This window comes from Danio rerio, chromosome 17 (genome assembly GCF_052040795.2).
Source record: "Danio rerio strain M-AB ecotype USA chromosome 17, GRCz13ab, whole genome shotgun sequence".
NCBI lineage: Eukaryota > Metazoa > Chordata > Actinopteri > Cypriniformes > Danionidae > Danio > Danio rerio.
The window spans coordinates 13,567,635-13,595,480 of record NC_141037.1 but is presented as its reverse complement, the minus strand read 5'-3'; the positions used below and the strand labels follow the sequence as shown (position 1 = coordinate 13,595,480).

At 37.2% G+C, this 27,846-nt stretch overlaps 1 protein-coding gene across 4 annotated transcripts in view; it reads left to right on the top strand.

Annotated features, from left to right (window-relative positions):
• emilin1b (elastin microfibril interfacer 1b) overlaps window positions 1–24,187 on the top strand; it is a 181,960-nt gene extending 157,773 nt beyond the window's left edge. For 2 of the 4 annotated variants that reach the window (XM_087289502.1, XM_087289501.1), the window contains 7 exons: window positions 11,161–11,283; window positions 17,903–18,057; window positions 19,048–21,192; window positions 21,524–21,640; window positions 21,871–21,888; window positions 22,203–22,337; window positions 22,418–24,187. In XM_087289502.1, coding sequence (XP_087145628.1) covers window positions 17,916–18,057; window positions 19,048–21,192; window positions 21,524–21,640; window positions 21,871–21,888; window positions 22,203–22,337; window positions 22,418–22,746 — 2,886 coding nt within the window. In that variant the 5' untranslated portion in view covers window positions 11,161–11,283; window positions 17,903–17,915 and the 3' untranslated portion in view covers window positions 22,747–24,187. 4 annotated transcript variants of the gene reach the window in all.
• The last annotated feature ends 3,659 nt before the right edge of the window (window positions 24,188–27,846 follow it).

The window sequence follows — 27,846 nt, the reverse complement described above, 5'->3', positions numbered from 1 at the left end:
TTACATAAAGTGTCTGGTACATAAGGAGAGACAAGTGTTTCTACAGGTGGTTTGTCACTCACCAGTTATAAGCACACTTTAGACATGCACAATGTTTTTTTCTAAAGATATGTGATTGTATGAAAGTGTCTGGTGCAAAGCAGTTATCAGTTATAGTGTCACAGACACAAACGAATGTCTTTTCTACAGGTGGTTTTCTAGCCCAACAGAGAGGAGAGGGATCTGATTTTTATTTAAAGGAAGTTCTTTTGCACGCAAACTATTTATTTTATCAGCTCATGTATTTTCTACATGGTAAAACCCAACAGTCAACTTTATCAAATGAGTGTAGTTAACTCAAAATGTACTGAAAGTTAATTCTACTCATTTGAAATAAGTTTTGAACTAAATACCTCATTACTTCAACTTAAATGGATTAAGTTCACAGTACTCGTATAGATTAGTTTTTTCTTTTTACTCAAATGGTTTGTAGCAATCAGTTTCCTTAAATAATTTGAGTTGTCTTACCTTTTTGGGTTTTACAGTGCTCAATTAGTTTGAGTTCTCTTTATTTATCAGGTTTTACTGTGCTCAAATTGCTTGGTTTACTCATATGGATTAAGTTCACAGTACTCATTAGGATTAGTTTTTGAACTTAAATGGTTTGTTGCAATCAGTTTCCTCAAAGAGTTTGAGTTACCTCAACTTTTTGGTTTTTACAGTTTTACAGGGAGCTGCAATAAATCTATTTCCTGGGAAACAAACTCATGAACTTGGGATTTATTAGCATAATTCTCTACTTTCTGAGCTACAGAAAACCTCAAGATTACAGATTTTGGTCATTCGCCATTTTGAGCGTACACTGTAAAACCCAAAAAGTGTATGTAACTCATACCATTTAAGCAAACTGATTGCAACAAACCTTTTAAGCTTAAAAACTAATACTAATGAGTACTGTGAACTTAATCCATTTGAGTAAATGAAGCAATTTGAGCACAGTAAATCAAGAGAACTCAAACCAACTGAGTACTGTAAAAACCAAAAAGTTAAGGCAACTATAACTGTTTGAGGAAACCGATTGCTACAAACCATTTGAGTAAAAAAAGTAATCTATACGAGTACTGTCAACTTCATTTAAGCTGAAGTAATTAGGTATTTAATGAACTCATCACCTTCAACACTGAGTTCAAAACTCTTTGAATGTGTGGAACTAGCTTTCAGTAAATTGAGTTAACTACACTCATTTCAATTGATAAAGTTGACCGTTGGGTTTTACACTGTACAGTAGATGTTAAAAAAGTATTATCCTAACTGAAATGTTTGCAACTCAATACTTCTGTTGGTCTTATTTTAAAGAGGATATGTGGGCAAAGTGTTTTTAAAAAAGTGCTAGAAATTCAAGTTAACTATAAAAAACGTATTATTATTAAAATACATATATTTCATTTTTATTTTAATGTACAAATCCTGCTATTAATATTATCTTTGACATTTGCCTCAGTAAACTCCTAATTTGATGCTTATTAATAGTAGTTGTGGTTTGGTTTAGGTATTGGGTAGGATTAGCGATGTAGAATAAAATCATGCAAAATATTCTTTATAAATACTAATAAATATTGTTTATAAATACTAATAAACAGTCAATATGTTAATAATAGGCAGCTAAAAAGCCTAAGAATTGGTACTTAAACTAATATGTTACCATATTTTTTATTTTATATGAATTAAATATTTTTAAATTTAAAATTGACATAAAACCTTTTAGCCTTATGTTTGACTAAATTCTAGTTCTAAATTTGAAGTTGATATCATTAAAATTTACTGAGATACTATTTAGGTATTATACCAAATACAGCCACCAACTGACACCAAATCAATGTCATTATTTGATCCATTCTCCTGTCACAAATCATTCAGTGTCTGTCACAGTATCACTTCTATCACAAAACACACGTACCAAATATGAAATATGGATTTACCAGGATTACAAAAAGATCAGATTATTAAATAATGCAGTAAATTTTGTAATATGAAACTCATTTTATAGTAACTTTTCCAAAGCAACACGGCATCTCATTCCAAAATGGTTTTCATATGATAGATTTTGAATTATTACACTTTAATTATATATAGTTGATATCTAGATGATTACTAAAATGTGTGATGGGGAAAAAGCTGTAATACAATAGGCACCAAGCATCCTGTATGTCTTTTTAAATGCAGATGAGTTTCCAAAAAGAGGGCGGAGCCTTTAGTTTACAGTTTGTGCCCTTTGCCACAAATATACACACAAGGTATTATAAGATGTACACAAAAACACACAAGTTCGCAAACAGATTTTTTCAATAAATGTCATTTATTTTTATAATAAATGTCATTTATCAATTTCAATAAATAGCATGTGGATCAGTCATTTTGACATAAAGACAACCCACTACAACCAAACCATTTCCATAAAGTTAGATTTATCTAAATGCAGACTATTGTGACTTGTACATTCCCAAAATATAACTCATTATAGGAGGCATTTGAGGGAGTTTAGAAACAGTGCTAAACATTATTTATCTTTGTCTTCTGTACGATATTATATTTCAACACTTTTGAGTATTTCACTGTGCTGCAGTGATCTTTTGGATCCAACTAGGTGACATAATCATAACATCAGCGTAACATTACCTTCTTACTCTGAAATGTGCTTCTGTTTCATTTATTTTGTCACATTTTTAATCCCAGGCAATTATGCAGGCAGTTTTTTCAGGCCATGACTTCATTTCAATTATGACCGTATGAATCTTTTATTTTTGTAAAATGAAAATGATGTCATGGAAAAATGCAAAAACATCCTCGTGACAGGGATTCATTTCACTTTTTTCTGTATTGGAATTGGCTCTCATTAGTTCAAAGGCAGGCTACAAAGACCGGGATATGTGTAAAGCTGCCAGATGCGCTTTATTTTGTCTGCTTTCGCTGTCTTCTCTCATATTTTCCATTCTTTTTGGAGCTAAAACATGTTGAGAGTCTCTGAAAAGCCATGAGCTGCATGAGTGTTCGATGAAAGCGGGCCCAAAATGAAAATTCTGCATGACAAATCTGCTAAGAATGTGGATCATTCATTGCTGGCCGTAACAGCATGGAAACACTGCGGTCTGGTTCGCTCCAATCAACAGCTGAAAAACAAATACTGGTGGAATGAAACAGCTTGATAACTTTGCTAAATCTTTAAACCTAGAAAGCTTGCTTGAACTGCTAGCATTACAGGCTGTATTGTTAGTCTTGGGAGAAACCATTCTCAAACAGGGGACCAGTTCTCCTCTGGCAAAACAATAAATGTTGAGTAATGGATTGCCATAAATGAGGTACAAGTCACTGAAACCTTGTAGTTTTATGATCGAGAATGTAGGTGGATTGCACTGGATTTAATAAAAAAAAAATGAATCAGATTTACTCAAATTTCTAGAGCAAGTGGTTGCTTATAATTTACATGTGCTAAATTTAAACAAACAAATTAAGTTGAACATTACTGCTTGTTTAAATTCAGCCCATATGAATTGTTTCCAACCACTAAATCAAAAAAAATGAAGTTAATCCAATGAAATTTTTTTTTTCAGTGTAGGTAAGTTGCACTGCAAAAATATTGGGTTCCACACAATTCTTTTATGTTGTCACAATATAATTTGATTAAGTTACAATTAAAACAATTAAGTTGTCCCAAAACCCTCTTAAGAATTGTGTTGTTTCAACTCATTTTAAATAAGTAGTTTGAAGAAGCAGCAAAAGTATTTTTTTTTTTTTTTGAGTGTGGGATGCAGCAACAGCAAGTAAAGGCTTATTTATACTACTGTGACAAGCGCACGCGTATGTCCGGCCCAGCCTCCGTGCAGTTGCATATAGCCCTCGCCGTACGCTCGCCTCTCAAAAAATGTCAAAAATGGTTTGAATTCGGGAGCTGACAAGGCCAAAATAAACAAACAAAAATTCCTTTGTGTTAAATCTCTAACTTACCTGATCAAAAAGAAAAGAAAAGAAAGTACAATTCTCTACCCTAACTACCTAACACAAAAACAGAGGTCAAAAGGTTTTACAAAGAAAATGACGCCAAACTCCTTACTATCCCAATATATACACTATTTACAATCTATTTACAAAACAGGCAACCATATTTGACGGACAATCCAAAATCAATGTCAGCAGGCACTCAAACAAGCCAGTGGAACAAAGTATCATAAACAAAGCAAACACTAAAACAAACAGTACTCACAATTCTCAATATAATCTCAGAAGTCACACAAAACAAACAGTACTCACAAATCTCAATATAATCTCAGTCTTAACACATCCAAAAAAAACTCTGCACTATACCACATACAAATGTTTCAACAAACACAAGGAAGTGACCAAAAACAAGATGGCTGCCAGGGAAGTGGTGTCATGTGTCATGGCTTTTTAAAACACTGTAGGCCAATCAGGAACAAGCTAGCTGGAAGTGGCCAATTAGGTGTGTTCTAAGCTAAACAGAAAAAAAAACAGATGAGACAAGACAGACATAGGATTGTAACAGCGTAGCGCAAGCTTTGTGATTGGTGACGAGCGAGGGTGGTGCTGGGAGCTTGCTGGAGCAATTGTTTACAAGTGTGGAGTCCTGTGAAGGAGCTCCAGATAGAAACTTTTGTGTTTACCTTATGATTAAAGCTGTTGCACGTCCGCCAGTTCCCGCCTCTTAAAAAGCGAGCTTTAGCTACTTGTACATTAAGGTAGCGCATTTAGAAAATTCAAAACCCTTTGAAGAAACTCGACACAGAGGAACATCAAAACCTACTACTAGCTAGCATTTCAGAAGTGTTATTGCAGAGCAACACAAACAGCACGCATAAGTATGAATGCACAGCTACGTGCAAGGCAGGCGCCTTTGACGCAGAGCTATAAATCAGCCTTAATTTGTAGCTGCTATTGAGGGGAGGGGTTTTCTCATTCTGCAGCATTTGATTGGACAAAAATCTGTGTAGTTCAACATGAGTCATCAATATTCCTGGTCTGTTTTCTTGTGTGTGTATCTAATGAAAGTTAATTTTGTCAATGTTTAAGAGTAGATATAGACCAAAACCCACAAAATGCTCATTTTATACATTATAATTTGTACTTGTTGGTCAAAGCACGATATTTAATTTCGTAATTCATTATAAACACCCTTTCGTTTGGCCAGCACGGATTATATGATGATGTCAGTACTCTAATCGAGAACCATCTGTGTTTAATATTGAAGGCCAAATCATGAAATTGTGTTGGCAGTGTGCACGAGCGTCCCAAGCAGCTGTGGAGGCAGGAAATCCACCATAGGTCACTGATGAACCATGTGCAATCAAAGCAGGAGTCAGGTGGTGTTGGTCAAGAAGCTCCACACAGAAGATGCCTTGGGAAAATTGAGTGCTTTTTCCATGTCAAGCCAGTTGTTGGGTAACTTTCCGTTTATTACATAATTATGGAGTCAATACAGGGCCTTATATACAGTACTTGCAGCATTAAATAATGATTTGCAAAGGAAAAAATTAAGTACTGAGCAAAAAAACAACAATAAATAACTGCAAATAAAAATCAAGCAGTGCAAAAAAACAACAACCCTGAACTATTTAAAAAAGATGTGTGTATGTATATGTATATATATGTATATATATGTATATGTGTATATATATATATATATATATATATATATATATATATGTATATGTATATATATATATATATATATGTATATGTATATATATATATATATATATATATATATATATATATATATATATATATATATATATATATGTATATATATATATATATATGCAAATAAAACATATATGCAGTGCAAAAAAACAACAACCCTGAACTATTTAAAAAAAGATGTGTGTATGTATATGTATATATATATATATATATATATGTATATGTATATGTGTGTATATATATATATATACATACACACATCTTTTTTAAATAGTTCAGGGTTGTTGTTTTTTTGCACTGCTTGATTTTTATTTGCAGTTATTTATTGTTGTTTTTTTTGCTCAGTACTTAATTTTTTCCTTTGCAAATCATTATTTAATGCTGCAAGTACTGTATATAAGACCCTGTATTGACTCCATAGTTATGTAATAAACGGAAAGTTACCCAACAACTGGCTTGACATGGAAAAAGCACTCAATTTTCCCAAACCATGAAAGGTGAACCGCGTTATAGCACTGTATATATATATATATTTCATGGTTTGGCAGATTTTTTTAATGATTTGACATGCTTTTTTCTTTTGATAGAACATATACATATATATTTTCTTTTCTTTTGACATCTGTGGATTTCGCCTAGCGCAGGCTATTTTGAGAACGTAACTCAGTGACCACTGTACTGTATTTACAGTGCTTCCCACACATAGACTTTACTTGGGCAGGCTGCCTAAATTTGGTGACACTTTTTTTTTTTACTAACATTATCACCCTTTTATTTTTTTCCAAAATATAGGAATTATTTAAAGCTAATTTCTAGTTTGTTCTTGGATTTGTGACATCACAGACTAAAAGATGCCATATGAGGTGTAGAGCGTATTTGAAAACAGTCACAGCCAATTAATAAGGTTATTGATATTTATGTATTTGATGCTGGTTATTTTAATGTATTGCTTGTGTATTGAAAGAATATTTTAAATAGTTTATATAATAATAATAAATTAGTTTTAAGCTTACTTTCTTTTTTAATATTTTCATGTTTAATTATTGTGTTTATATGGATATAAATTATTATTACAATTTACTATATATTAATCAAATAATATACATTATGAATATATAAATGTAGTCACATTCAAATAATGTCGATGGGTAGATAGGTACCGTAGGTAGTTATGTAGGTTGATGAATTGATTGCCAGATTGAAAGATTGACGACATCAACAGAAGTGTGCCTAACTATCTAGCCTGAAAGGTACATCTCAAGTGCTTTATTCGCTGTTAAATTTAAAAAATGTGAGTTTAAATGCCATTTTACTTGACATTTATTGCCATACTACTGAAAGCAGCAGCAGATAGTTCACCTCAGATCTTAAAAACAAAATAAACTGAAATTGAACTTTAGAACTGTGACTCAGTGTAAACCAACACAAATCAGTGATTTAGCATGTTTAATAAAGCATGTTCAATAATGTTAAAGAGTAATATGTATTAATTGGATTATAAACCTTACCATTTCGTTGAAGTGCATTGAGTGCACTTGTCACAACCAGCGATCGCTTCCCAGAGGATCGCTGGTTCTCACACGAACTCTCAGGACTACATTTCCGCATTCCCCAGGACTACACATTCATACACGCACTGCTCCCAGACACGCACGCCTGCTCATTCATATATCCTGATTGCAAGCACCAGCTGAACCTTGTTCACAGACTGATTTGATTCCATTCATAAGCCACTCTTTCACGCTCCCAGTTGGCCGAGTCTTGTTTTCCCAGTGTGACATTACGAAGCATTTCTCCCTGTCTTGTTTATCCGTGTTTAGACCCTAGCTTTGCATTCCTTGTTATCCTGTTTAGCCGCCTGCCTTTAGACCTATTGCCTGTTATATTGACGACGACTCTGGACTGCCTTAACATACCCGTTTGCACCTGATTTGACCATTGCTTGCCTGACATTGAATAAACTGCATATTGGATCTTACCTCCTGTTGTCTCCTGTCACTCCACCCCAGTCGTGGTAACAGCACTATTCTGTGCTTCTGAATGGCTGTGTTTAAATTTCTGTCACACTGCGTTTAGTGCAAATGTCATCATGTAGCGTGTTGTTGGGATACAGGGTTACAATGTAACTTGCTCACCCAATGTTTGCGCTCGTAATATTTATATTATTTGCTAATTAATAACCACCTCATGTTGAACTCTGAATCTACATCTCATTTCAGAGTCCCCCCACTGGAGGTTGCGTTTCGGTCACAGACGCATGCTTAAAGAGCCTTTCTGACTGAATGAATGAAATACTCTGTTTTCCAACAAGGCAACCCAGGGTGCTGAAATATAATTGGCTAAACTGGCAGTGGGTGGGTTAATTGACCAAAACAAAGACAGACATTCCATCACGTAATGCACATTTTCAAAGCAGAATAACTGACTCCAGCATTGTTTTTCTGATAAACAAGAATGTTCACTTGGCATGTTTCTGAAATATCTGCAAACACATAGTATTTTTATGCTTTAGAGGAGTCAAAAACTTACATACGGCTCCTTTAATATGTGGTTTTCTAGTTTATTATGATTCAGATGCATTGGAAATCACACGATTAGGCCTCTTACTTAAATAAAAAAAAAAATTGTGAGTTTATTCTTAACACCTGATCATTCTAGTGTGCACTGATTCTAGTCTTTATGGCAACAGTCTGAGGTGTAACTTAAGCTTAATTCATGAGGGCTTAGTGAACAAGCACACAAGACACACCGCATCTGCGTTACACACAGCAGAGCAGTGTTTGTTGCCCCTACTAGTAGACTAAAACAAAACAGGGGTGAAACTGCAGATGAGATAAGTGATGCGACCAGCCTCATCTCGCTCTCTCAGCGTGAAGCCCAACAGATGTTTGAGTTTCCAGAGCGTGAAGTGCAGAGATTGTAACAACTTGTTTCCAGAGCTTGTTGATGTTGGTGTGAGTGAAACAGCCCGATAAGGGAATCAAGAGACTATTTATTTGCAGATCTTTGCTAGTTTTTAAGGTCAGAGGACTGAGTTTAGCCTGAGATGGGATCACTGTAAATCTAACACAGATGCTAGTTTAAGTACACATAAGGGGAAGATGCTCTAAATGTGCAACTATCTTTGGAGAGCTGCATTAAATTATGGTTTTAAAGCTGGACGTTGATGTCTCAGTGGTGTCATTTCTTTTTTACATTTTAAATGTTGAGACACCATGCTGAGATACAGATTCCTACCTTTTTGAGAGGTGCACTGTCAAGCGATTCCAGCTGTGTTGTACACATTGCACATCTTCTGTATTTTCTCATGCACTTATATATATATATATGTTATATATGACCAGCCTTTTTTGGAGGATTTCAATGAGTTTGTGGCATTGTCAAGATGCTATAGTCTAGAGATGCTCATTTCAGTTAATTTTCAACCGACAACTGCTGCTCGTTATCCGAATATTAAAGGTTAACTGGTCAGATTAATATTAAATTATAATCATTTTTTAAAGAATAACTGACGTGTCTATTTTGTGTTAGACACACATTAAATATTGCATTTTAAAATACTGATTTATTTTAACATGTGAACATATTAACAACAGAACATAACAACAATACATCTTCACGCACCTTTAGTGTTTCCAACAGCACAGAAATAAAGAATAAATGAAATAAAAAGAACAAAATAATTAATCCTGCTTAAATTACAAATTTAGCTTACAAAACGAAAACACTGACTAAATTCTTTTTAGGAACCTGCGTTTATTTCCTATCATATGTTTTTTTTCTTCCGTCAAATAATAATAGTAGGCTACCTTAAACCGATCACTCCACGTAAAATAGGCCTATGTATTTAATTAATGATCTGCTCTAATTCTTATATTACAAACCTCTGTCAACATTTTTAATGTAAGTAATTAACGATTATGTCTTGAGCATCTGATTTTACTTTATGCTTGTGTTTTTATGTCCTTTCTCACTCGCTGTTCATGTGCGCGCGCTGTGTGTGATGAAAGACAAGGCTCACATGTTGACTTTTTGTAAAGTATAGGCTACTGTAGCATATAACAATTTTGTTGTTTACATATGATATTGTATAAATTTGCATGCATGTTCTATAAGCTATAAAATGAAAGCCTCAGTTTGGTGCGGAGTTATCATTATGCAAAAATCAAGAAAATCTTTGAATTTGTTTGATTTGTAGATTACGTTTCAAAAATGAAAGGCGCACCACACTGCCATTTTTTAATGTAAACGGAAAAAAAGCGTAGTGCTCTTTTTTTATGTCACTAGAAACGACAAATTCAGCTGCGTATTGTGTGCGAGTGTTGCTGTCAATGTTATTATTAGATTAAAACTTCTGTTTATATTTTCCAAAACTAATACTACTACTAAGGAATCAGAAAAATATCAATCTGTAAACACATTTTATATTTTAAATAAGGAAAATAAAAATGCGTTATGGATGTGACCAAAAAAGAATGCGAGTTTGCAGCATACAACATACTTTTCTGTGAAATATTGCTAATAAAAAAGGATAAGAGTTGGCTCTCTATTGATCATACATGATTGATTTTATTTTATTTGACATTTTTGCATTTAACAGGGAAAATCTCCATTATTGATGTGACATTTCTCCATTATGGATGTGAAATTGCCACTTGTGTGACCTTGGTAAATCAAATATAATTATTAGAAAACATTGACAGAGACATCGTGAAGTATCTTTAAAGTACTAAACAAGCCTAAACAAGCCTAAACAAAAATCTTGTAAAGGGTTTCACTTTTTATGGTTGCATTTGTATGGAATTGCTCATACCTACAGTATACCAACAAACGAGCTTCAACAATTTTTAATGTAACTTCTCCCAATGAGGGAAATAAATGCATACAAGCTCATACAGCAGCAAAACTCGCACCATACACACCTGTCTTTAGATTGATTCTTGCCTTCTTGTTTTTGTAAATAGTCAATATGTCAATAGTCAATATTCTGAAATTTATTCTCACGCTGCAAGAAATCTGGGGTGCGTTTCTCAAACAACGACGTAACTTACGGCTGAACTATCTTAGTATGATGCATCGTTTTGGAAAAGAACGATGTAGTGACGAGTGTTTCCTAAAACCGTAGTTTCTCTGTCGCAGATCCTTCGTTTGAACCTTGTTAGTTATATCGTAAAGTGCTCATAATGATGTTCTAAAGGGGGTGGAGTAACCCCATAATTTCTTTGTGCAAATTATATTGTTTTACACGCACACGCATTAAAAAAAAATCCAATAATATTTTTGCTAAAAACATGCACTCGTTTTTGACACAGTTTGCGAATGTTCGTTGGAATGACGGATTTGGGAAACGGCAAATCAACAAACTTGCCTTCTTGTTTTTGAAAATACTCAATATGCTACATTTAAGATCCTCTGCTCCTCATTTTTTGCCTTCAGAATAACAGATACCAAATGTGCATTTCTCAACAGAAACTGGTGTGCCTATGTGGTGACCAAGACTGTGAGCTGTGTGGTAGAAGATGGAGTGGAGACTTACGTGAAGCCTGATTACCAGCCATGCTCCTGGGGAGTTCAGTGTGCACGTGTAGTCGTGTAAGTATGTGCTTTTATCTGTATAGGAATATTTTCCCCTAAAAAGGCTTAGACTACTTAATAACTCACATTTACTGGTACATTTGGGTATAGACTTACTGAATAGAAAGTGTTGTTTGTGTGCCTGTCAGAGCTTCAGTCCCAACAGATGTCTTTTTCCAAACAATGAGTAATTTGCTCCATTTTGAGTTGCATCATAAAACGCTAAACACTACTGGAAAATCCTTACTAGCTATGTTTTGCAATATGCTAGGTACTTTCTAGGAAGGCCCAAAATTATAAATAGTTGGTCCAAACTGGTATTTTGGTACAGTGAACTGGACATTTTGGGTCAGCAACAAGCCAGCAACCTACAGTAAACATGCTTTTTTTCTGTCTGAGACCACCAGCTGGAAACTAGAGATCTGCACAGGACTGAGTTTTTAGTCCCGCTCCTGCCAGGTTTTATTCTGCACCCGAAAGATCCCGCTGTATATTTAGCCTTTGTTCACCCGCTGCACGACCCACCTCGTTTTCTATCTGACCCGACCATTCAAGCCAAATTTAGATCTGGTTTCCAAAATCTCACGTTTAAATTGGGTACTAACAAAAGAGAGAGAGAACGCATGAAACTGTAGGTTGTGCACATGTTGTAGGCTGAAGGTCTGTTTAGTTTGCCCCTTTGTGATTAGACATGAGTGCCGCCTTGAACCGTGATGTGCGGTGAGGTTTGTGGCTGGTGAGGCACTGACTCTTTCAAAGTCAGATTTACAAACATATCCACTAGATATATTTGCCTACTACCGATTGTATTTCGTATATCATATCAGCCGTATTTCTATACCCATAGCTAGAGGTATGAACCTATACTGGTCTCACGGTTCGGTTCGGTTATGATTATCATGCCTTCGATTTGGTTCAATTCGATATTTTGGTGCATCACGGTGCATTGACAATAAAGCTAAACACATACTGCGAGGGCTTAAACGGAGCAGTGCTCGTAGTGTGGAGCAAAAAAAAGAAAGACAGCTGTGAAACAGAACCAGCTTTGTCTTTTTGTAGGAAACACACTTTAGATTTTTTTAGGGTAAGAGGTTTTTGAGTTATTGCCGTCTGTAACTGAATGTGTGTCAAGAATATCGAAAACAAAACCAACTGAATCGCGCTCATTTCTGGCGCCCTCCTGGATATACAGCGCCCTTAGCATTTGCCTATGGTGCCTATGCCATGGGCCGGCCCTGAGTTGGCTGAGTGTTGTAAATACTCGCGCTCACCTCCCTCGCAACAGAGAGCATAGGATATAATGACGTCAGTACATAATAACCGGTTATGATTACTGAACCGATACCGAATTGTCCACGTCTGCATCGCGGTGCACCAAAGAAACAATTAATTTTGACACCCCTACCCATAGCAGGTACACATTATATCGATTAAATATGCCTCCCAAAAAGCACCCTGATGGATGCTACAGAGTACAGATAGCCTATAACAAGTGACACAGCACCACGGCGGATGCGCACGCTCACTCGCTCTCTATCAGTTGGGAGCGATATATTGTTGTACCGCCCGCTCCCGTTCAAATTACACCAGAGTTACTGACCACTACTGCATTTTATTCTGAAATGTATTCCCACGCTACAAGAAATCTGGGGTGCGTTTCTCAAACAACGACATAACTTACGGCTGAACTATCATAGTATGATGCATCGTTTTGGAAAAGAACGATGTAGTGACGAGTGTTTCCTAAAACCGTAGTTTCTCTGTCGCAGATCCATCGTTTGAACCACGTTAGATATAACGTAAAATGCACATGATGATGTTCTAAAGGGGGTGGAGTAACCCCATAATTTCTTTTATATTGTTTTACATGCACACACATTAAAAAAAATCCAATAATAGTTTTTCTAAAAACATGCACTTGTTTTCCATATAAATTGAGATATATGTAAATGGCACATATAGTGCCAATGTTTCCTTTTACAAATATTATTGAAACATTACACATTCTTTTCTAAAACATAAGAAAATGTAACACATTTGTAACACAGCCAGGAACTATGTTTCTAAATACAGCTCTAGAGGTGTAGTTGCAAGTCCACAAATTTGCGAATTTTCGTTGGAATGATGGATTCGGGAAACGGCAAATCAACAAACTATGTTTGTAACAATGGAACTTGCGACCTTAGTTGGCTAACGATGGTTATCAGAAACACACCCCTGGTCGGGTCCTGCGGCTCCCACGGTACAGCCACTGAAATGCAGATCACTACTAGAAACCAGCTAACATGATCAGCTAAAGTTTTTCATTCAAAATATTGTGCATGAAAGTACAGTAGGGTTAGTGGGTCTGTGGTTCTCCTATTCTCCTTTGACCGATTGCACAAAGTGTACAGTAAGTTACAACTTAGACTACATGAGACCTAAAGATAATAAAAAAAAAATTATCATGTGACTGTAACTAGTTTTTTTTACTTCCAACCAAGATTAATGTTTTATTTTTGTCTTACTTAACAGACCTCAATTCTTTAGACAAATATGCTGATAAACCTTAAGATTACTTAGGTTATTAGCATAAACAAGATCTAAACAGTGTCCTTCTCTGTGTAAACTTGATAAACTGAAATTTACTTGATTTTTAACAATAATTTGAAGGTTGCTCTTTTGAAATGCAATCGGTATCAAAATTCCTAAACTAAAAGTTCAAGTTCATTAGTTTTACCATAAGTTTATATTGTACACTACCTGACAAAAGTCTTGTCATCGATCCCAGTTGTAAAATCAACAAATAATAACTTGACTTGTAGTCGATCATTTGGAAAAGTGGCAGAAGGTAGATTTTTCTAATGAATCATCTCTTAAACAACTGCATCCTAATCATCACTAATACTGCAGAAGACCTATTGGAACCATCATGGACCTAAGACTCACAGTAATCAGTCAAGTTTGGTAAAGGAAAAATCATGGTTTGGGGTTAGATTCAGTATGGGGCCGTGCGAGAGATCTGCAGAGTGGATGGTAACATCAATAGCCTGAGGTACGAAGACATTTGTGCTGCCCATTTCATTACAAACCACAGGAGAGGGCAAATTCTTCAACAAGATAGCGCTCCTTCTTATACTTCAGCCTACACATCAAACTTCCTTAAAGCAAAGAAGGTCAAGGTGCTCCAGGATTGGCCAGCCCAGTCCAAAATGAATATTATTGAGCATGTCTTTTGGTAAAATAAGTGTAATCTAGAGGCCTTTGCCTTTCATATAAGCCACTTGTGATACCACATAATCAACTAGAAGTCAAGTTATTATTTGTTGTTCTTAAAACTAGGATAGGCAACAAGACTTTGGTCAGGAAGTTTATAACATTATGATATCCATCACGAATAAACATAATGTTTTTATACAGCATGTATATCCCTACATACCATCCCAGCACTTATACAAACAAACTGTATCAAATACAGCAGTTTTGCTGGCTGTCACCTCTGTCAAACCGTGTTTGTTTACAATCAGACTTTATGTGTTTTATTTAAACGCTTTTGACCTTGATTGCTTTCCATATGTCACTGGATCATTCATGGCAAACTTAATTTTATGTGAATATACATTACTTTACAGAGAGCTTATGACATACTAGGTAGCTACGTTCTGCATCAAAAACAAATAGCACAAAAATTATGTACACATTAAGTTAGTTACAAACTAGCTAGCAATAACTAAACCACTAGTTTATACACATTATGTTCATACACAATATGTGTGATGTAATTTGTTAATATAGTCAAATAAATACAGTCTCCTTATGCTTGTGGCCCATACACAATATGGGATATACTGTATATATGTGTATATATTAATGCTTACTTTAACATGCCACTTTATCACATTCATGTTATGCATCTTTTTGCTGATGTACTGTATGCATGCATGTATCTGACTTCAAATCAGCCAGAGCATTCGAGGTAAAAGCAAGTCTGTTTATCTGGCCTTTATTTAGAGCACTTTAAATAAGTGGAACCATTATGGACTACATTGACTAACATGAGTCAGGAAACAGATGTTGAAAGCTACAGTATCACTACAATATAATACATCAAATATGACTGGAAATCATTTTACTAGAGTTTTCTTTAGTCATTAATGTGTAAGTAATACTAAAAACAACGTGTTTACATAGTAAACCTAATGTCAACAAATGGAGAAGCAAACAGAATGTAGTTTGAGGACGCCAGGATTAGAAAGTTTGTGCAGTTGCGAGTTGGTTTTGAGTTGTTGGCAACATACTGAACTCCAGCTGGAAAAGCTTAATCCAGCTTCTTTAGATTCAACACACACACACACACACACACACACACACACACACACACACACACACACACACACACAGAGAGAGAGACCACTATGTATGGAATGAGGTGGCACGCAATTGCAAGCTCTACAACCAGCACACCACAGGAATTAGGCTTAAAACCTACTAAAATACCACCACTTATTTTTGCACTCGCTCTGTAGAGTAGAGTGACCCTCTTTTCTCCTTTTTTCTCACGGGGGTCATGGAGCAAGCAGAGCGTGGAGACAAAAATTCAGTGGCTTAAGAACTGTAACCAAAGTCCTGGGAAAAATACAAAATGCTGAAATTGTTTCCTATTCCACCTTTTTATGGTGCTGATGTACGGGTTCAAGGCTAACCATAATGTTTTTTCTCAGTATATTTGTTTATTTGAATGACACAGTGAACTCGAGACTCCGACTACTAATCAGAATTACGACTTAAATAAAATGGCTCTGATGAGATGGACTCACACCACAATTCTCTCTTAGAGATGTTTTTCTCTAACCATAAGTATTAAACGTCAGCAAGCAGATTTATAGCTTCTGGACGACAAAACATACAAAAAGATCCCATATCGAAGGAGTACTACTTTCCATATATAACAATGCACACCCAGTTCTTTACTGAAAAAGATGTTTTTACAGCTAGCCATTATACTCTCACTGGCCACTTTATTAGGTACACCTTACTAGTACCGGGTTGGACCCCTTTCTGCCTTCAGAACTGCCTTATTCCAACGTGGCAGATTCAACAAGGTACTGAAGATATTCCTCAGAGATTTTGGTCCATATTGACATGATAGCATCATTGCTGCAGATTTGTTGGCTGCACATCCATGATGTCAATCTCCAGTTCCACTACATCTCAAAGGTGCTCTATTGGGTTGAGCTCTGGTGACTGTGGAGGCCATTTGAGAACAGTGAACTCATTGCCATGTTCAAGAAACCAGTCTGAGATGATTCGCGCTTTATGACATGCCGCATTGTCCTGCTGGAAGTAGCCATCAAAAGATGGGTACACTGTGGTCATAAAGGGATGGACATGGTCAGCAATAATACTCGTGTAGGCAATGACATGATGCTCAATTGGTACTAATGGGCCCAAAGTGTGCCAACAAAATATCCCTTACACCATTGCACCACCACCACCACCACCAGCAAGAACCCTTGATACAAGGCAGGATGGATCCATGCTGTCATGTTGTTGATGCCAAATTCTGACCCTACTATTCGAATGTCGCAGCAGAAATCGAGACTCATCAGACCAGGCAACGTTTTTCCAATCTTCTATTGTCCAATTTTGGTGAGCCTGTGTGAATTGTAGCCTCAGTTTCCTGTTTTAAGGTGACGATGGTGGCAACTGGTGTGGTCTTCTGCTGCTGTAGCCAATCCGTCTCAAGGTTGGATGTGTTGTGCATTCAGAGATGCTCTTATGCATACCTTGGTTGTAACGAGTGCTTATGTGAGTTACTGTGGCCATTCTCCTCTGACCTCTGGCATCAACAAGGCATTTGCGCCCACAGAACTGCCACTCACTTGATATTTTCTCTTTGTCGTATCATTCTCTGTAAACCCTAGAAACGGTTGTGCATAAATATCCCAGTAGATCAGTAGTTTCTGAAATACTCAGACCATCCCATCTGGCAAAACAACTATGCCACGTTTAAATCACCTTTTCTTCCCCATTATTATGCTTGGTTTGAACTGCAGCAGATCACCTTGACCATGTCTACATGCCTAAATGCATTGAGTTGCTGCAATGTGACTGGCTGATTAGAAACTTGTGTTAACGAGCAGTTGGACAGGTGTACCTAAAAAAGTGGCCAGCGAGTTTGTCTTTGCAGCAACTAGCAGAAATCATATGAATGTAAAGAGAATAATTTTCTAAACACACATAATACATCTTCCTCCTTTCATACGCCAAAACCTCTATGCAACACAAGCTGCATATTTTAAGCATGTCTCTTTATTTGAGGATCTCGCTCTGGCAGAAAGTAATTTGTCGAGTAGAGAGTGTATTGCAACACAACATCCCAGAAGGGATCAGTTTATTTGAAGTGAAAGTTCTGTTTAATGTGGAATATATTAAGTGATATACAGAATGGTGCATTGAAAGGAAATATGTGTACTAGGCCTGGATGGTTTTTGTTGTTTTAGATTGTTGTGGTTGTGTTTTTGTTGCTTGTTATAATCTATGATTTGTATTGTTTGCTTCTTGCTCTGTTCCATATTTCACAATTCAAACTAAACACTTCAAGTTAGAAAATACACAATAGGATTTTCATTCAAATGATTCTTCATGTGTCTTGCAGTTACAGGACCTACATGAGGCCCAGATACAAGGTTGCTTACAAAATGGTAACAGAAATGGAGTGGAAGTGCTGCCATGGATATAGTGGACAAGACTGTAACGATGGACCAAATGGGGGATCTGATACTCACATCTCAACAGGCAGACCTGGGAATGGTAGGTCAATGCTTTCTCTCATGGTCAACACTGAATATATCATCTTAGCAATGTCTCCATATGTGCAACAAAAATATGTCAGTTATATAAGAATATGTGAGCATATTATATTCCACTATTAGTTATCTTTGGATGTCTTTGACGACTGTATCTACTACTTTCTAACAATGTCTGGCTGAATTTATGTTATTGCTGCTTATTCATTATGTACATGCTTTTTAGATAAAAGTGTGGGCTATATTTGGGGTCTTAAAGGGTCTTTATGTTCAAGACCTTAGAATTAAAAAACAAATGCAACTTAAAAGGGTGTGAAAAGTTCTGAGTAGAAGGTACTTTATGGGAGTGAGGCTGATGGGGCAAAGCAGGGGAGAAAGAGGGGGTATGTTTGACAACACTACCCTTTACACTGAACGCCTATGACAGATAATTCATAAGCAGTCACTTAGTCTCATAGTTTTTTTTTGTCTTTTCTTTTTTTTCTTTTTTTTTGATGTGCAGTACAAACTTGCATGATTGTCTTTGCAATTCGGTATTTGAAGGTCAGCTGATTGTTTAAGATCACTCCCAGGTTTCTTGACTAATTTCAGTGGGATAATTGTTGATGATCCTAGCTGGGTAATGAAATGATGTTTAATCTGATCTTCCGCATCTTAAAACACTCAATAAAATCTCAATATAACTGAGGATGTTAGAACACAGAACACCCTGGGCCAGTGTCTAGGTCAGGGGTCACCAAACTTGTCCCTGGAGGGCCGGTGTCCTGCAGATTTTAGCTCCAACCCAAATCAAACACACCTGAACAAGCTAATCAAGGTCTTACTAGGTATACTTGAAATACCCAGGCAGGTGTGTTAGGGCAAGTTGGAGCTAAACCCTGCAGGGACACCGGCCCTCCAGGACCAAGATTGGTGACCCCAGGTCTAGGTCTGCAAAACAATTGCAAATGTGTTTTTTTTATCTTAATTAACCTTGTGTTTTATCTTTGTCTAGGGAGAGGTGACAATGACAAGATGAGACAACTGGAGGACAAAATCCAGAGGTTGACCAAAGACCTAAATGACCTACAGTCAACACTGCGTGGCATGAATGAGAAATTCCAGGAGGAAATACGCAAACCTGGTATTAATAGTGGCAAAACACCAGCTGATGCAGCTCAGCCTGAAATGAAAGAGACTATCCATAACATTCAGACCAAGCTGGATCAGTTAGACAACCGTACTCAAGCTCATGACAAGACTCTAGTCAGCATAAATAACCACCTTGTGAATGGCAAAGGTGGAGGCAATGAGCTAGATGTTAGTGGAGTAGGGGGAAACAAGTTTAACATCTTGAAGGAGGAAATACTCAGAGAGCTTGAACGTCGAGTGACACTTTCTTGTTCCGCCTGTCAGTCTGGAGTGGAAGACCTGAAACGACAACAGCAACAAGATCGGGAGAGGATCTCGGCTTTGGAAAAGCAGATTAGTGCCATGGACCAACGTCACCGCCAGACTCTTGATGGTTTACGCCGAGATCTTAGCCGGTCACAAGGCTGCTGTGATACTGTGACAGACTTCAGAGCACGACTTAATGACATGGACAGAAAGATAAGCTCCACATCAGAAGCGTATGACAAGCTTCAGGACCGTCTGAATAGACAACCAGGAGGAACTGGAGGTGGTGGAAGTATTGGAGGAGGAATAGGTGGACAAGGACAACTCCCTTTAATGCCAGAAGATTTTTTCAGTGACAGTCTAAAAGACCTGGAGAGACGACTCAACAACACTGTTCAGAGAGCCGAGGAAAACTGTGCTTATATGGAAACTAACATACGGGACTCCTTCCAGCAAGATTTCAGAAATATTCGCAATGAATTCAACAATCGTCTTCTTGACCAGGATGAGAGGATTAATGACATAGAACATGATATAGGAAACGTTAAAGAATCTGTGTTTGATCTTGATAAGCGTTTATATCGTCTCGAGAATACAACATCTTTTATAGACAAGAGGTTAAGTGAATGCTCTGGATGCACAGTCTCAAGTTCTGGGTCAAGTCCAAGCAGTGGTAGTTCGAGCATTGGGGAAACAGTTAAGTCTTTGGAGTGGAGAGTTGTTGCAAATGAAGATGAGATCAAGAGGTTTGACACACGATTCAAGGATCTCTCTGTGTCTGGTGACTCTCTTGAGGACAGGGTCATCAACCTCAGTCATGATGTTCGCAAGATCAAAGCTCTAACTGGAGACAATGGGGAACACTTCAACAGGATTGTCACAGAGATGGAAAACTGTGAAGTTTGCAGCACAGTGGAGGATGACCTGAAAAAACTCAAGAACATCACAAACCATGCCATGGACAGGTGGCAGAGGGAAATGAACTACATTAAGGGTGTATTTAACTCTGGTCAGATGGGTTGTGTGGATATATGCTCTGGTTTGCAGGATGAGATGGATCAGTTGAGAGAGGAGGTACAGAAATGCAGTGGTCAGTGCAAGATCAACCTGAATACACCTACAGGAACAGAAACAGGTCACCTGGATGACCCTCAAAAACCACTGGATGGACACAGTGTCATTAGCAGTAACACCGGGGACCTTAGGTCAATCCAAGGAGAGCTGTCTGAGGTCATCTTAACATTCAGTTCAATCAACGACACACTAAAAGGTTTAGAGCATGTGGTCCAAAAGCATGACAGCGTTATCAACGACCTTGGGAACACTAAAGACAAAATAATATCTGAAATTGACAAGATCCAGCAGGAAATGACTGAACATATTGAAGATAGCAGGGTACGCTTTGACAGTGTCGATCAGGATGTACGGCGCTTTGGGAACAACTTTGTGGTTGAGATGGGTGACTGCAAGAGGACTGGCGATGGACTGGATAAGAGACTCTCCAAACTCGAAGTGGTTTGTGGTCGACTTGACTCTGTCTCAGACAATCTCCAGAAGATCAAAGAAGGCCTGAACAAACATGTGTCTAGCCTGTGGAACTGTGTCAGTGGACTAAACAACACCGTGATCTCGCACAGTGGGTTCATTGAGATCCTCCAGAACACACATCTGGATGATATCCATGGCAAGATCAAAAGACTCAACTCCTCTATGATCCACATCCTCAAGGAGTTCCAGAACTTAGCAGAGAATGATTTGACAGGTCTGATTATACGTGCTTAAAGTAGAATGTCTAAAGAGCAACATTTTAAAGAGTACTTGCATGCAAGAACATATTCTAAATTTCCTTCACCAGTAATTGAGATTCCTGCTGTATTTTAACTGATATCGGTAGTATGTGTACCATTTAATGAACTGAGAATGAATTCCAGATAATTTCCAGGTTACATTTCTTATAATGCATTACTTTGTTTTGAATGCTTTTGAATTACAATTCATCTGTCTGTCATTCTAAATCTCCAAATACAATTTTCCCAACTTTAACGGGTATGGATAGAGAACAAATCTTTGATTTGCTTCACCTCTGATTACAGGTTTACCTGGACCACCAGGTCCCCAAGGAGAAAGAGGGTTCTCTGGTCCACAGGGGCCACCAGGTAATGATGGACCACCTGGTATTCAGGGCTTACCAGGTCCAAGAGGACCTCCAGGTGAGAAATTCTGTTCATTATTCCTGTCCATGAAATCCATACATCAATCAACAGTGGTACTCTTAACCTAGAGATTACAATTTTGTCATAATTGTCCTTATCTACCAAAAGCTTGGATGTTTACATAAATTCTAATTTTGTGTTTAATAAAGGAACTCGATACAAGACTTGAATCCAATTGTTGTTGCACCACATATTACACGGACTAATTTAGATTTTTCCTATTCTAGGTCTCAGAGGAGAGAGAGGTATGTATAAATTTGCTTTAAATTCCTATAGCAGCCACATCTCAAACACCCATACTGTGTGCTAATGTCTGGAGTGAATGCAATAGTTGAGAGACATTTCAGTTTGTATGAGAGTCAGTGATATTTCTGCCTTAAGTGTTGCGACATGTGTTCAGTTGTTATTGTCAGTTCTGGGTCAGTAGTAGAAGCAAAGGTCAGCAGCTGATCACTAAAACTGGTTGTGTAAAGGAAGACTATATTAGACAGAGAGTAAAAAGGATAATTCTAGAGTTAATTATTTTTTTTTAAAGTAACTGTTGTGATCTTTGTTTTAGGTATGGCTGGTGCAGATGCCAATATAAGACGTCTTTCCTTCTCAGCAGCTCTCACAAATCCAATGGTTACAGCTGGAACAATTATTTTTGATAAGACCTTTGTAAATGAAGGAAACTTTTACAATTCACGAACAGGTAATCTTCACACTTTTACATGATGTGGAAGGAAATAACAAACAAAAACAGTATACGTCTTTGTCTTCTCTTGAATACAGGTATGTTTACTGCACCAGTAGAAGGAAAGTACTTCTTTAGCGCTATCCTGACGGGACACAAAAACGAGAAGATTGAAGCTGTGCTGTCCAGGTCTAACTATGGCATGGCTCGTGTAGATTCTGCCGGTTACCAACCGGAAGGGTTGGAAAACAAACCAATGGCAGAGGCCAAACCCACACCAGGTTCTTTGGCTGTCTTCAACATCATCCTGCCCCTTCAGATGGGCGACACAGTCTGCATAGACCTCGTGATGGGCAAACTGGCTCATTCAGTGGAGCCTCTAACCATCTTCAGTGGCATGCTTTTATATGAAGATGTACAGATATAGCCCTGAGAGCAAACAGACTCAGTGGACTAGCAAAACGACGGGGCTAGAAAGAGACACGCTAAATAACGTTTATCCGCCCAGGATGACACAACACATGCCGCTCGTTGATTTTCCTGTGGTATAATTTCCAAATCTATGGATCTTGTAAGACCTCCAATGAACTCCTTGAACAGAGAATATAGTTTTATACGGAGGAACTGTCGCCCTTGATATGTAATCCTAACCCGCATTTTGGAGAAGTGTTGTAACAAATACTACTGCAGGTTTGTGCTGCCGTTGATGACGATGTTCTTATTGAGATATTTCCATGTTATAGGAATCACAGACATGAGTTATGAATAATCTCTCATGCACCGAAGATGACCATGAGGTCTGTTTGACTTCCCATGTACGCCACTGCACGGTAAAATACTCTTCTGCCAAAGAGCTTGACTCACAGTCAGGGTTATAGGTTAGGCTGATGGGTGTGGAATTTGGGAGATTTGGTGAAAGGAATTCATGTTTTTTGCTGTGAATGTTTAAGTCCTGTGCTTCTTTTTCTACTTAGACTCAAGGCAAACGTGCCTTCATTTCAATTTATATTTCTCTATATTGCAAGTGCCAAGTTTTTGAGGAATAACATCCTGCTCTTGCCAAAGATGCTTTTACTGTGGTTGGTGGTTAATGACTTCAGGAAACATTCAATATGTTTTCCAAACTGACAATCAGTGAGGTATATCATTGCTTTCTGTGCAAACTCTCCGAGTGCCGCTGGAAAATTGCAACGAAATCTCCATTCCTGAGGCACAAACTTTCCTCAGTAGAATCTAACCAACAAGAAATCTTTGTGCATGCATTGTTCTGCATTTGTAATGCCGTTGACAACAACGTCAGTTCTACTGGAGTGGAGGACCATTGCATTTTCATATTTCCAGCTCACAGCCTGAGCGCTCAATGGAGATTACTATCAAACAGAGCCTGTCCTTAATGTGGTTCAACAAAGTGCCTTTGAAGAATAACAATGCTGAGGATTCAGAGGGTGTCCTTCGTCAACCGATTCTGTCTGTGTGGTCTGGCTCGAATGTTTACTGTAAGACATCCCAGAGAATTTTGAACTTACGTGGCTTTTGCTTTTTCTTGTTTGAAACATGCTTGTGCAATTTCACAGCACGCTGACAGAAAAGTTCTGCGCATTACTATGAACTTCCAGAGTTCATATGGATAAGAATGTTGAAGATTAAGGCTGCTATCTTTTATGTGCTATATTTCATGTATTATTTTTAGGTATAAAGAAATTCTGCAGCTCATAAAATGGACGCAATGTCAACATCTGTGTTCATGTAACAGACCTAAGAGTTCCAGATTTAAGATTTTATAGTTCCCTCTCATGGTTTAACCTGTTACCTTGAATGTGTACGTTGGCAACACGTGTGTTTCAAATAAAGATATTTAATTTTACACATTTGAATCTCTGCTGAGCCTAGATTTGCAAGGTTCTGTCAGGTGTGTTGGATTACTAGAAGACTTGGCATTTCATTTAGCAGACTACTGTTCGTTGTTTCAGAGACAATGAAGAGTGCACTGGTACACAATAAGCGTGATTGTTTTGACTAGAATTCCAGTCAGTGATTGATGGCACAGGTTTAGCCACAGTCTGTGACTTTTTTTTTTCTAGTCCTCATGGAAAAAGTCCATAAAGAAGTTGCTGGATCATTTGTCAAAGCCAAATGTGATTGAAAACACGTTCTCAAATAGAAAAGTACCCACTGTTTCTGTTTTTAAGAACTTATTTTTAGAGCCATGTGCACAGAAATGATGTGATTAAGGAGAGGAGTGCACAATGCATTTCATTTTCCATGTCGCAAGCCAGAGAAGTCGTTTGGAGATTGGCTTGTGATTTAATGGAAAGAAAAACATCTCTGGGTGTCCATCCATAGTCATACTGGGATGTAGTTTATGGTGAATAATGCCTTCTGTTTGTCTAGACAAAGTGTTGGCTTGTGAACCCCCAGCCCTCTCGCTGATATGTGCCACCATGGGGAGTTAACTTATTTTTCCATTTCTTCATAATATTGTATTTCTTTATTGCTTTTAGTACTTTAACATCCCTATATCCAGACTGTAGAATAATCCAAACATATGTTTTCCTTTCTTTATTAATGTCAACATAAAAAAGCGTTCAACAGTCATTTTACTTCTGTATTGAAGCGTACTGTAATTCCAAGGGAAACAGAAAATTCAACATGTAAATGTGGGATGAAACATGAGCTGCGACCCAAATGGCACACTATAAACTAAGCGCTTATGCCAATGTATGTTCTGAAAATGTAGCCCTATATACATTTCTGTAGATTAACTCTATGTGAGGGTTTGACACCGTTTCTTTTCATGCTTAACAGCTGACTGCTTACCTCTGTATGGATGGCTTTCCCGCCGTTACTAGTTTCTCCAGTAGGTCGGCATGTACGTCAGCGGACTTGAGACGCTGAGAGGGGTTAACCACAGCGATAGGGTTCGAGTCCAGAAAAGAACATTTCCAGAAAGCGGGTAAGACACAAACAAAATTCAAAAAATAAAACAAACAAGTAAATAAAAGGGGGAGATTGTGGAAAAATCGAATAATGTGTAAAATCAGGCGAGGTCTTTTTCTTTTCTGGATTGCTTTTTAAAACTGTCGTTTGGGTTTAGGGAAGTTGGTGGTCTGGTCAATCAGTGCTTTTGAAAACAACCAGGTTTAGGGAAGGAGGAGGGTGAGTCATTCAGTCAGACAGTGACCTCTGGTGAATTTACGCAAGAACAGAAGGCGCAAATGGCACTCGCAAGAGAAATTTGAGATTTGAAAAAGTGTAGACAGCAGCCTCTGGTGGATTCGCGAAAACAAAAACAGCAAAAAAAGTAGCTCCTGGGACGTATTTGGCGCTCCCCAGAAATGTATACAGAGGTACATTTTCAGAAAGAGCCGGGGTTGACTTATGCACTTTGTACTTATGCACTTACACACTCAAGAGCATAGTATATGTATGTAGTGTCGTCAAAAAAGTTTATTACTAAGTGGAAATTCAAAATGTTACCCAGATGCCGTTTGACGGTTATCTAAGTAGTGAAATAACCAAATACACACACACACACACACACACACACACACACACACACACACACACACACACACATATATATATGTGTATTCAGTTTAGGTTTATATAATATATAAATATATAAATATTATATATTAATATTGTATAAAACTTATGCAATCTGAAACTCTGAAAAGAAAGTACAAAAAGCTTTAGTACACGTTGTTTATAATAATAGACATGCACAATATTCAACTTTTTTTTTCTTTAAAAAAAAGAATAATCATTTATGCAGTCAACATACGTGTTTTAACAGCAAATATGGCGGTGATTTGATGCTTAGCTAAAGTTACATTACCGATATCAAAATGTGTAAAGTGTAAAGCCTGCAGCCCACAACAAAGGTGGAAAGTTATTGCGTTATTATTTAACAAACCGTTTACTAAGAATTTTATGTAATTTTGCTCACATGGATAATCAAATATTAATAGGATGATGTCATTGCACTGCTGTGCCGTCAGCCAATAATTGCATTGCTGATCATGATTTTGAGGTTCGATAGATCTGTCCTTCACAACACTCTGAGATCTCAGATCAGTTCATCCAGACATTATAATCTGATTCGCGAACTTGTTTAGCCAGAGATCAGTTAAGTTTAAAAGATCCATGATCGGTCAAATCATCTTAGATCATTTAAGCGAGGTACGAAGAATGGACCCAAGGTAAAGTTCCCTCTCACACACACACACACACACACACACACACACACACACACACACACACACACACATATATATATATATATATATATATATATATATATATATATATATATATATATATATATATATATATAGCGTGCTCGTTTAACTTTGCACTTTTTTGCTCAGCAAATGTGACAGATTACTTAATATCCTCTGCTGAGTGACATAACATATATGTTAATTTAATGTACAAAATAAATCTGATTTAACGTCCACGTTAACGTCTATAATTGTACTTACATGCTGCTTTGGTGATAAAGACGGCAAAATCGCTGTAATTCATTACAAACATGCAGCGTTTTAAAAATATTTTACACTTGTAAAACTCATTTTTGATCACATTTGATGATGATTGATGATCACAGAGAGCTGAACAGATCTTTTAATCCTGGTAACTTTGCGCACGTCCTGTTTTGTTGATGATTTTACGTGTTATTACGGAAACATGTTAATAAGAGGCTGTCAATTCTATGGGCAAGAAAATCTGCACTCCTATGTCACGTTGCGGAGGGCCTACAAAATAGGAGGGATTTGGATCCTTTTTGAACATCAGTAAATTAAAAAAAGAGACTTATTGACAACTTACAAAAGATGATTTTCATCATAGGTGCCGTTTAAAACTGAAAAAGGAAAAGCTGCTCCAACAATCATTTAAAATAATTTTCTCAAGACTATATCAGTGATTTTTAATAAGATTTTTAAGCATTTGAATATTTACCTAGTATTTCCACATGAAAAAAGTTATAAAGTATGAAAGTTGTGTGTTTTGTGTGTTTTTCCTCATAACTTTCAACCATGCTCTATCAGACAGACAGGGTGTCATTATTGTACATTTGGGTGTGGTACAAGAATCTGTGTAGTGCTGGCCAGCTGTGTCTAAATGGGATTGGGTGGGAAAATGTCACGTATCCTGTTTGTCTTTCATCTTTGTGCACTTACATTCAGCTGTCTTCCTCCTTCTCTTTCTCTCTGCATACAGTGCAAACACACAGGCCTGAGCTCCCCACTGCTGGAGAGACGCAACCGCTGCCAACCCGTCAGTATCAATCAGAGAACAATATCCCTCAACCCCTCCTCATAACCCTTATCAAAGCACTGCTGGATGTTAGGCTAACATGTTTGCTTTCCAATGCAGCTTTAGGAACATTTATAATGAACTGATAATTGAGCATTACCAGTACAAACTACTTATTTGGATCAAAGTAGTTCAATTATACTTGATTTAAAGGGGTAGTTCAGTCAAAAAATAAAATGATGTCATCATTTACTCATCCTTCACTTGT